This window comes from Ceratotherium simum, chromosome 2 (genome assembly GCF_057802395.1).
Source record: "Ceratotherium simum simum isolate JZ-2026a chromosome 2, ASM5780239v1, whole genome shotgun sequence".
Classification (NCBI taxonomy): Eukaryota; Metazoa; Chordata; class Mammalia; order Perissodactyla; family Rhinocerotidae; genus Ceratotherium; species Ceratotherium simum.
In genome coordinates, this window is record NC_141901.1 from 365,844 (window position 1) to 377,123 (window position 11,280).

Below are 11,280 nucleotides of genomic sequence, written 5' to 3' on the forward strand. Positions count from 1 at the left end.
TCCTCCCCCCTGCCTCCTAAACACCTGTTTCAGTTCAATTCAGCAAGTTTTCAGCGGCCATCAACTGGGTGCAAGGTTGCCAGCTAAGAATTCAGGGATAGGTAATATATACCCCATGCCCTTGAGGAATTCATAGCTTGGTAAAGGGGAAAATCCATGAATTAGTATTTGCATGTCTGAAGTGTCTATAATAATGCTGTGTAAAAGAGCATGGTGGAGAGGGCCTTTACTGCTGCCTGGTAGAAACCAGCAAGGTTCCTATCATTTGAGCCGGATCTTAAGGGATGAAACAGATTTTGCCAGGTAGGAGAACATAACCTGGAGGGGAAACAGCATGATCCCAAAGGTAGGAAGGCATGGAGTATGCCCTGTGGGGTGTGTGTGTCTGAGAAGGGGAGAGGGCCGGGTTCCTCACAGAGTTATGTGGCTACAAGCCCTTGGCAGGGAATATATCCCTGTTGTCCAAAAAGCAGGAGGGATCCTGAAATTTCCACCCCTGCCTCTCTCCCTGCCCATGAAAGGGGCAGCCACAGGGTCAGCAGGCCAGACTTCTGTCCCCACCACCTGCCACCTCCCTTCCATCAGCATGCCTTGTGCTTCTCCTAATGAGAGGTTTGGATGAGAAGGGCGCCCGCACTCCCGCCTGCTGTTCCAGGATTTCCGGGAGCTGGGCCGCCTGAACAACAGCAGGATGCCTGGGCGGTTCCCACACAGGCACAAGCACACGGTCCCCTGGGCCCTCCCTGACATCCACGGGAACCGGAGCGTCTGCGGACGAGCTCGTGCAGCGGGGGTCGGAGCTAGGAGAGGGTCGCAGGTGGGAGAGGGTCGCAGCTGGGAGTGGTTCGCAACTGGGAGAGGGTCGCAACTGGGAGAAGGTTGAGGACGTGACGCCCGCCCGGGTCAGAAGCGGCTGGGGGAGGGGAGAGGGGGATGCGCGTGCGCTGCAGGGCGCTGACAGCGCGTGGCTGCAGAGCTGGAAGAGCTGGGGGGGGCACCCAATTGCAGGGCAAGGGGCGCGGTGGCAGAGCTGGGAGAGCGAGAGTGCTGGGGCGAGTGTCACCGAGTAAGCGGGGAGGGAGTGGGGCAGGCGACAGGGGAAGGAATGAATAGTCGCGTCTTCGTCCTCGCAGGGAATGAATGGGGTAGGGTGGAGTGGGAGGGAGTGACGCGGCTGACTGCGGGGACGGAGGGCCTCTGGCTGTGGAGCCCAAGCTATAGAGAGAATGAGGGAGGACAGCCGCCAAATGTGCCATCTGCTTCCTGGGCACCCTCAGCTCGGGCTCTCTCTCCCTCCACCCAGCAGAGCCCTGTGGTGTCTCTCCCAAGATGGGGGCTGCCCGGGCGCAGGAACATGCGTTGCTGTGACCAGGTTCTTGGGCTGGGGGAAGCCCCCTTCACACCAGCTGGTGCCCAAAACGCTGCAGGCCAAGCATTGCCCCTTGGGCCAGGCTATTAGATCTGCCCTGGCACCTGGTGAGCTGGGCAGAGATGAGTTCTGCCGAGGCCATCTGTTTCTGAGGGCAAAACACGGGGCGGGGGGGGGGGGGGGGGGGGGGATGAAGAATGAACAAAGGAGGGCTCTCTGGCCTGAGAACTGAGAGTCAGGAAATCCAGGACCTGGCTCTGTGTGACCTTGGGCAAGTCACCTCACCTCACTGGGTCCCTGTGTCCCCATGTGTACAATGAGGGTTTTGGACTAGATGATCTTTAGGGAGCTTGCAGCTGAGATTCCGTATCTGGCCAGTGGGAGGGAGTAGGGGAAGGAACACCGTTGAAGAGCCTGGGCACATGTGCAGGCTGGCAGCATCTCGGGGGAGATATCTTAGCCCACTCCCTGCCTTCAGCAAGGACTTGACCTGTAGCAGCCGGGTGCACCAAGGAGAGGAGAGTCTCTCTCGATGTGTACATTTTCGGTGGGAGGAGGGGGACCGAGAGGATTCTTCTCTGCGGCTTGAGGACCCCACACAGTGCCTTCTGGTGTCTGTGATCAGGACCTCCTTTCTAGGGCCCAACCTAGCAGATTTAGAGAATTTCCTGTATCCGCCTCGAGGTCATCATGGGAGAACTTGAAGTTGGCTTTCAAATGCTACCCCACCCCCCATTCACCTTCTCTTTGAGTCGCCCTCCCTCTGGTGGTTGCTGTTCAGTTATGGGCCCATGTTGGGGCTCTGGGTGCTGAAGCTGGTTGGTGTACCCCAGTTCAGCCTCTTTTAATCTTTGGACTCCATACAAAGCATCATCACTCTCTAGCTGGAGGAAGGCAAGCCCCATCTCTCTACATACCCCACTGCTGCCTTCTCTGAGAGTACAGAATCTGAGGGGTGGGGCCCCCAGAGGGGATAGAACTGCCTGCCCCCTCAAAGAGGTGGCCAGAAAGAGAGAGAGGTAGCAGACAGAGAGAGAGAGGGAGAGATGAGGGTGGGAGGTGGGGAGGGGGATGTATAGGGAGGTGGGAGTGGAGCGGGTGGAGGGAGAGAGAAAGAATTCCCTCCCATCAAGCAAAGGAACTGAACCTTGGGGCACCTGCTGAGGAAAGAGGAGGGGAAACAGCTGGACATCAGGAAGAAGTTGGATTGGCCGCCTGCCTGCCTTGGCCAGCTCTGGCCCTCGCCAGGCACTGTCTACCCAGCCCCACTGCACACACTCTTTCCATCAGAGTCCCCACCTCTCTGGAAGCTGTGAGGCTCCGTTTGGAACCCAAAGAGTATACAGGGTAAGGTTCAAGGGTTGCGGCATTAGGCCCAATGGGTGGGCAGGTGAGGGGAAAGAGTATGGGCTGGGTGTGGATCGGGTAGAAGAGAGACTTCAGCCCTCTGGGCCAGAGAAGTTGCGGGGAGGCTTGGATGGGGGAGCATGGAGGCGAGGTAGTAAACTCTGTCTTAAGCCTTTTCTTTAAGGTTTTTTTAAGATTATATGATTTGGTTTGGAGTGAGGAATAGGAAGATGGAGGTAAGATGAAGAGATACCTCTTGCTACTGCTGGGAGCTTATTACCTCTTGCCCAGCTACAATTAAGAAAGGGGGAGAATCTACTAGAAACTTGTGCACCTGGCTTTGGGGAGGGCTGCATCATCAAAAATGCACTGGGTACCTGACACCACACAGCACACATTGCTTGACCTGTCTGTGCATATGTAGACGAACTCACTCCTGTGCACATCACATAGGTACACAATCTCCTCTGCACACACACAGGTGTCTATAGATATCTGAGGAGCCTTCCGGATGTGTGCACACTGCCACAACCACACACAAAGAGCTGTTTTGTTTCTACAAAGCTGCATTTATAAGTATATTTTATAAACTAACATTCTTTTTTTACAGCATATGTCAATTTTTAAGCCCATGTCTCCTAAATGGATGAGGCATTGCTGGACCTAGGCGTGCCTTATTCGTTTCTGTACCCTTAGAGACAAGTCCAGTGCCTGGAGCTTAATAGACACCCCATAAATGTTTGTTGAGCAAATGCGTGAATGAATGAAGAATCTTTTGAAAAAGCATAAGACTCCTTGATGTTGAAGTTTCTCTAAATCCAGGGTAGTGACTAATGATTGTAGTCTGAATATGTGGTTGTATAAGAGAGAACACCTGTATAAATGCACGAGTGTGTGCCTAGTTAGTAGGGAGGTGTGTAGACAAGGGGCCGTGCATGAGTGTGCCTGTGCTGAGATGAGTCGAGAGTCTGTGCTGGCTGTCTGCACGTGCCTGTGGCAGTGGATATCAGAGCGTGGGGAGCATGTAAAGAGACTCGAGTGGCGGTGAGAGGCCGCCTAGACACAGCCCAGCCTTTAGAGAGCTTGCACGTGTAATGAAGGCACTGAGTGTGTGAGGAATAGCGTAAGAGTCTGCAAGTGTGGGATGGGAAGTGGGGCATGTTTGTGAGCCGCTTGCACAAAGCTCGAGAGACCCCTGCCCCTCACATGGCTGCCCTTCCTCCTGCCCACTCCCCAGGACTGGATGCCCAGGTGACTCAGCCCCATTCTCATCCCAACCCCCACCCCCCAGGACCCCCATGAAGCTCTCAGCTTTCCTGAGCCTGCTGGCCCTGGTGCTGCAGGAAGCAGGGACAGCTTCTCTCCCAAAGAAGGAGAGGAGGAGGAGAGAGGACCAGACGCACGGGGATGGCAGTTCCAACAGAGCTCTGCACCTGGAGAACTATGTCCTGAGCCTGGACAACTACGATGAGGTCATTGATCTGAGCAACTATGAGGAGCCCGCAGACTACGGGGACCAGCTCCCCGAGGTGAGGGGCACATAGCAGAGCAGCTGCATTCCCTGCAAGAAACTGGGAGCCAGAGGCCTGGTCTCTCTCCACCTGCTCTGTAATGCAGGTGTCTCAAGCCTCCATCTCTTTCTCTAGGAGATGGAAATTCTTCTCCCTCCACAGGAACTTGTCACTTAGGTGATAGTAGGAAAGAGAACAATGAAATGTCAATTTCTTTATCCATTTGGAGAAAACTTGGTGGGACTTCCCTTGGAAATCATACATCACCCCCCTCCCCCTGCCTTCAAGTAAGACCGTAAGCCACATCTCTCTGGGACATCAGCAGTGTCTTCATATTCTCCCTAGAAAAAGAAATGCCACCACCCCCTCTCTTTTCTTAGACTGTCTTCAGTCTGAAGTCCCTTCTCAGCCCTTCCCGGCCTTTGCAGGGGCTAATCTGAAGCCTGACGCGTCTGCTGTGTGAGCTTGGTCAGTGAGGGGCAAGGGCAAAAGCACCAGCCCAGGAAATCTGGGGATGCGGGTCTAGCTCTGCCGCAGCTTGGCCACCAGCTGGCTCCTTGATTCCAGTCCCTCCACTCTCTGGGCCTCAGTTTCCTCACCCACGGAATGAAGATGTCAGACCAGATGCTCTCTAAGAAGGTGCCCTCCTTGATCACTCCTTCTGTTGTCCCTCCCTCCTTCTCCACAGTGACTCTTGGCAAGTGTGAAATTTGTCACTAGGGTTCCCAGAACCCAAAGTTAAGTCTCTCCCAGGCAACAGCTGGCTTACTGTGTGCTATGTGCTATGTCCCCAGGTTAAAGGGACCAGCCTGGCTCCTTCAACCAGGATCAGTTCCACTGAGAGCCTTTTGGGTCCAAGGACACCCTCTTTAAACCGCACAATGACCAGGCCTACTACACTGGGCCTGCTGGGTTCCCCAACAAGCCACGGTAAGTTTATTGTCACAAGTCTCAACATCCATAGGTCATAGCCTATGCAGACATGACCCGGCACCATAGGTACCAAAGCGGAGGATCAGGGTTGAGGGCGGAAGGTCAGGGCTGGCTCTTACCAGCAGGTAGAGAAGAGGAAACAGCCACAGTAAAAACAGAAAAAAAAAAATCAAAAGGAGAGGCTTGCTGTCCCCAGTGCTTTTGCCTGAACGCACACACTGAATAGAAGGCAAAGAAATGCAGGAATTCCGCTCTGCCTAGCAAAGCCACCCTACCTTATTTAATAGCATCACTGGGGGAGCAGGTTGACGCTAATTTGATTAGAGACAATTAAAAGGCTGTGGAGAAGAGTAAATATCTTTGTGGCTGTGACTTGGCACGGGGGCAAATGAAGCAGTCATACTGCTTTTCAGCTTTAAATTCCCTCCGTAGCAGCTCTTTTCCCCTCCAGGAGACCAGGATGCCATCCTATCTGGCAGTGAGGGGTTGGCCCTCTGCTGAGGGGATCAGACCTGAGGCAGAGGAGGGATGCAGTTAATTCCAGACTGGCTTGCCCTCAGTTCCTGTTCTCCTCTTGACATGTTTGCCGTGGGTGCCTCTAGGGTGTTGGGGCATCAGGAGGGAAAACACTTCAGTCCAGAATCCACAACCTCTCAGAGCTACAGAATCCCAGACTTAGGGAGACCATAAAGGGCCTCCACTTGACCTACCATTCAAGGCCTTGGGATGAGAAGGGCGCTGGGGCCCTCTCTGCTCCATCTACACTGTCTGGTCGCTGCTGGCGAGGAAGAGCTGCCTCTTAGTCTTGGGGCAGTGTCACTGCCTAACAGAGTTCCCCCTTGAGTTGGACTAGCAATCATCTCCCGTAGTCTCTGGCCCTTGAAATGGCAAATAATGGAAACCTCCTGCACTATTCAGTTGTCTGAGTCAGTAAAGTCTTCCCAACTTTTTAAAGCCAGTCTGAGTTCGATGGCCTGGCTTAAGTCTCACGACCACTAGTCGTGGACTGAGAACAGAGGAGGGCTGTTTCCCAATGTAAAACTGGGATGCTGACACCATAAGAAGGGGAAATGAATCCTGGGCAGGCACTGGCCACTCCACTTTGGCTCCGTTGTGTTTCTTGGAGCCACGTGGAATGTGTCTAACTCCTCATGCACAAGGCAGCTGGCAGTGCCATTGGCCATTCCAGCTTAATTCTATTTATTTCATCTTCACTGTATCTTTTGGGACCAGAGAGGAGCCCTGTGGGAAAAAAACCAATGGATGTTCTAGAAACACCCACATAGGCCCAGGAAAACGTACACAGGACAGGGTCTGATGAAAGCACTCATGGGCTTAGACTGAGTAATAGCCGAGGTGGATCTGCTTCTCTTAGGTCGAGGGCTGAGTTCCAGGCTGGGAGCTGCCACCAGCAATCCCTGGGTGCATTGTGACGGTGAGTTCTGGGCAGCAACCCAAGAGGACAAAGATGGCCATGGCTCAGATGCTCCTGGGGTGAGGGCCAGTGGTCCCAGAGGCTGAAAGGAGTCTTGACCTACGGGGTCTCCGTTTGTTCTCTCTTCCACCTGGACCAGGTCTACCTACCTGTCTGGTCTGTGTGTGCCTTGGTTCTTCTGTGTACTGTGATGATGCTGACCTACAGAACATCCCTCCTCTTCCCAAGACAACCGCCTACCTGTACGCCCGCTTCAACCGCATCAGCCATATCCGGGCTGGAGACTTCAAAGGGCTGAGTATGTAATGCCCTGGCAAAAGAGGAGGCAGGTCCGGCAAAGGGAACCCCCAGGGTCCTCTCCTTCGTCACTCAGCCACATGAACAGTCACCAGAGACAGGGTCCCACCTGTGTTAGCCTTTCCCCATTAGCTTTCAGTCTTTCCAGCCATCAGATGGAAACAGCCCCAAGACTCTCTAATACCTTCCCTTGAAGATTTCAGATGGCAGAAGTGCCCTGTTCTCATTTGTCCTCCCAAAAGCTCTGGGAAGGGAAAGATATGATCAAGCCTCTGTTTTCAGTATGTCCCAGCACCTGTAGCTCTGTGCCTGCCTGGCCTCTGGACAAGGCCATGCTAACCCAACCCTCCATGGCACTGATGCTGTTGACATGGCTTTTGTTTTCTGGTTTGCTTTGCTTCTTTATGGCTTATACCCTGCCTGCAATAGGAGACCTAGGCTCTAATCCAGGTTCTACCACCAATAACCACAGCCTTCTGGGCCTCAGTGTCCTTTTGTGAAGATTAATGGTGGAGGGTAGAGTGGGGATGGGCCGGGGATTCCTGGGCCACTTGGTCTTGCCCTCAAAAGGTTTCTTCCAGACGGATCCAAGGTGGGCAGCCACCATGCAGGACAGAACTCCAGGGAAAAGTATTGCAGAATCCAAGGGCTTTCTCAGAGAGTCCTGGTTTATAGTGTTCTCTCTTGTGATTTGGACCTGGTGCAGGTGGAGAACTGGCTAGCATTCCCTACCCTGAGAGGGACGGAGCAGGGTACCAGCAGCTCCCCGAGGGGCAAGGGAAGATGGCCATGTCTGTGTTCTCTATCCTGTGTTCCTTAGCAAAACTGAAAAGGATTGACCTCTCTAGCAATTTCATCTCCTCCATCGATGACGAGGCCCTCCGCCTGCTGCCTGATCTGAAGGATCTGATCCTCCCAGAGAACCAGCTGGCAGCTCTGCCTGTGCTGCCTACTGGCATCGAGGTCCTGGACGTCCGCCTGAATCAGCTCCGGAGCTCAGGGATACAGCCTGAAGCCTTCAGGGTGAGCCAGGGCCTTCGGTCCACCATCTACCACCTGCCACCCATGCCCAGAACCTCACACACATGCCTTGCCTTCACAGGGTGACCCTGCTCCAACCCTAGTCTGGAGTCTGAAAATCAAACCCTGTTCTTTTCATCACTTTATTAAAGGTTCTTTTTGTTGCAAGCAACTGATTCTGACTGAAGAAGAGGGTATTTTACCACCTGCCATCCCAGGAACCTCTGTGAAAAGAAACTTGGGCTTCATAGGCCTGTTCCTGGGAGTAGGGGTGGGGGTGTCAGAAACCAAGGTCGATAACTCTTCCTCTCCCTCTGGGGCACGTGGTCTCTTGGCTTCTTTCTGTGCATCTGCTCCATTCACCTCTGCACACCAGTGGCCTCTGCACACTCAGTGTCTGCTCCCTTACAACTCGGGCTTACATGTGACTTTGACTTGCAGTAGTGCTGGCTCCAGCCCTAACTCTACCTATCCTTTTATTTCTTTTTTTTTTGTGTGTGTGTGTGTGTGTGTGTGTGTGTGTGTGTGTGAGGAAGATCAGCCCTGAGCTAACATCCATGCTAATCCTCCTCTTTTTGCTGAGGAAGAGTGGCTCTGAGTTAACATCTATTGCCAATCCTCCTCCTTTTTTTTCCCCCAAAGCCCCAGTAGATAGTTGTATGTCACAGTTGCACATCCTTCTAGTTGCTGTATGTGGGACGCGGCCTCAGCATGGCCGGAGAAGCGGTGCGTTGGTGCGTGCCCGGGATCTGAACCCGGGCCGCCAGTAGCGGAGCGCATGCACTTAACCGCTAAGCCACGGGGCCGGCCCTATCCTTTTATTTCTAAAACCCCCACTAACTGACTAATCATTGTCTTTCTATGATGAAATTCTCAAGAGAGACAATCTGACTGGTTACTGGCTGGCAGTTTTCATGGGAAGGGCTAACATGTAGCCAAAATATGCCCCTTGTGGCTGCCCAATCAACAGGGCCAAGAGGAGCCCCAGGCAATTGCAGTGATGAAGAGGAGCATGGACAAGATTGACACTCACAGGTTCAGTCGGCCTCAGGTGTGCCTGTGGCTCTCATTCTGCTGGTCTGGATGCTTCCAGAACATGCTCTCCACAGCTGCTCCAGGTTTAGCATCTGGAGGCTTTTCATTTGGGAAAATCTCTTCTGATAGCAGAGAAGTTGCAGCTGGGCTGAAATGTCCCCTTGTCCTGCCTCCCAGCCCGGCCTGCCCTTGCCCACTCCTTGCCCCCTCCTCATCAACTGCTGACCGGCTCCTTCACACTCCCCCAGCTGTGGCACCTCAATAGCTGCAGCTTCCCTTCTGCATCCAGTGGGAGTTAGCACCTGTGAGCTCCTGGGTATCGCCCACAGCACCCAGCACGGGGCCTGGCACATGGCTGAGGTTCAGGAGACCCTGAGTGAACGAATGGGGTCACATCAGGCATCCCTCACTGTTAGGGCCAGCCTCCCCCGCCCTTTGCCTCCTCCCCAGGCGCTGGAGAAGCTGCAGTTCCTCTACCTGGCTGACAACCTGCTAGAGTCCATCCCCGGGCCCCTGCCCCTGAGCCTGCGCGCGCTACACCTGCAGGTGAGCAGCCTTCCCAAGAACAAGGGGGTCCAACAGAGCACAGAAGGTGGAGGTCAGACAGCAGGAGCATCTTCGGCAGCGGTGGGGTCTCCTCACTGAGAGCTGATGGCAGACGTGGGTCAACAGGTCACATCACAGTCATTGTCCACAGACTCAGTGTGACTTCCTCCCTTTCCTTCTCTTTGAAACACCTCACCTCCCTCCACGTCCTTACCCCAACTCACCCAACTGTTTGTCCCTTCTCTCCTTCCCCTCTGTCTCTCCTCTTCCCTTCAGCCCTCTTCATCTCTCCTCTCTCCATCCACCCTCCATGGCCTCCTCTCCTCACCCTTGTTGTGTGACCTTGGCCTCATGTGCCTCGAGTTCTCCGGCTGCGAAAGGAGAGCAGAGCTGGTGGGTGTAGCTGATTGAGCCTGACTCTCCAGTGGAGGCTCAGTAGCTGTCGGTGTGTTCTTTCCAGAATAACAAGATAGAGACCATGCAAAGAGACGCCTTCTGCGACACTGAGAAGCATAAACACACGCGGCGGCAGCTGGAAGACATCCGCCTGGATGGCAATCCCATCAACCTGGGCCTCTTCCCCAGCGCCTACTTCTGCCTGCCACGGCTCCCCACAGGCCGCTTTGCCTAGCTCACCCTCCCTTTCCTCCCAGGTGAGAGCCCTCAGGGACCACCAAGGGCACAGGCACCCAGGCCCTATTTAGGGCCCAGTCCCCTGTCTCTAAACAGTGGTCTTTCATCCAGGCATTAATCAGCCTCATGATCTGGTTGCAAAAATCAACCCACCCCCCACCCCGCCCCAGCCACACACACACACACTGAAATGTTCTTCGGTAGCCAAATGTGCATTTTTCATCCTCTTCCCATCCCTGTCCCCTTCCACCTTATGGCTCCTGGCTCAGAGAATAGGGTTGTCAGCAGCAAAGCTCTTTCCCATATTCCCCATCCCTCCTACCCACACAGAATGCCAGGGAAGTCACGGAAGAGGAAGACGAGGAGAGAAAGAGGAGGAAAGGGGAGAATCAGTGGTGTGCTGGAACCAGCTCTTACTAGTAGGCTTGCAAGAACCGATTATTAAATTTTCCAGAATTTTGCAAGCCAGTTGTTAAACACAGCTTTTATTAAAAATTAAATTATATAAACTCCCAATTAAATATATTATGTTGAAAACAAAACAACAAAATAAATACTCAAACTCATCACTTCCCAACCATTTTACTATTAACCATGTTCTAGAACTTATTTTACGTCTGTGGGATCTGTGTGGTGGAAACACACTGACGTGCTCGTCTCTCCCTAGCTCTTTTCTCAGTGACGTCACATCGGTTATCTGAAATCAGCCGTGGTGGGAGTAGTTATACCATGGAAATCGGAACATGCTACACGTTGGGGTCTTGTCTTTTCTTTTTTTTTTTTTGAAAGCTGGTTGTTAAGCATTTGCCAGCACTGCTGAAGAGAAAGGAGAACTATTTAACTGGCCCTTTCCCTGCCCCAGGCCACCCCACTGGGGTAGGGTGGGGTTTCTATGGGGCTTTCTGTAATTTCCTGCTCTTCCTAGGCCAGGGCTGCTTGTTAGATTTGGAAGGAGCCATTTGTAAGGATGGAGAACTGAACTGAATCTTCGCCTGGATGCCCTCCTGTAGTGCTTACCTATCCTGGTTCTCTGGCCAGTCTCTGAGCATGGCCCGGCAACGGGTTCCTGGCCATGGGGGTTTCCACCCTCCAATGCTCCCTCCCATGTTTAACCACCAGAGGGCAGCCTTGTGCAAAGATAAATAAAGAAATAG

General features: G+C 53.4%; 1 protein-coding gene across 7 annotated transcripts; it reads left to right on the forward strand.

Moving 5' to 3' along the window:
• Window positions 1-731: 731 nt before the first annotated feature.
• Window positions 732-11,280, forward strand: OPTC (opticin). 7 transcript variants are annotated; one of them, XM_087436669.1, is made up of 11 exons: window positions 732-817; window positions 2,660-2,716; window positions 4,008-4,245; window positions 5,022-5,157; window positions 6,536-6,595; window positions 6,735-6,893; window positions 7,713-7,915; window positions 8,883-8,963; window positions 9,398-9,493; window positions 9,954-10,146; window positions 10,794-11,280. In XM_087436669.1, the coding sequence occupies exons 3-10, from the start codon at window positions 4,015-4,017 to the stop codon at window positions 10,122-10,124; spliced, it is 1,137 nt and encodes a 378-aa protein (XP_087292795.1). In that variant the 5' UTR covers window positions 732-817; window positions 2,660-2,716; window positions 4,008-4,014; the 3' UTR covers window positions 10,125-10,146; window positions 10,794-11,280. The 7 variants fall into 7 exon arrangements, with proteins under 7 accessions (XP_087292795.1, XP_087292816.1, XP_087292809.1 ...); XM_087436690.1 differs by lacking the exon at window positions 8,883-8,963 and having other exon boundaries at window positions 2,503-2,716; XM_087436683.1 differs by lacking the exon at window positions 6,536-6,595 and having other exon boundaries at window positions 2,503-2,716.

What these genes read in the sequence shown, in the direction of transcription:
- OPTC (XM_087436669.1), top strand. Translation starts at nt 4,015, where the DNA reads ATGAAGCTCTCAGCTTTCCTGAGCCTGCTGGCCCTGGTGCTGCAGGAA. An exon ending in TACAGCCTGAAGCCTTCAGG is followed by an intron (nt 7,916 to 8,882) that starts GTGAGCCAGGGC and finishes CCCAATCAACAG; the next exon opens with GGCCAAGAGGAGCCCCAGGC. An exon ending in TGCGCGCGCTACACCTGCAG is followed by an intron (nt 9,494 to 9,953) that starts GTGAGCAGCCTT and finishes TGTTCTTTCCAG; the next exon opens with AATAACAAGATAGAGACCAT.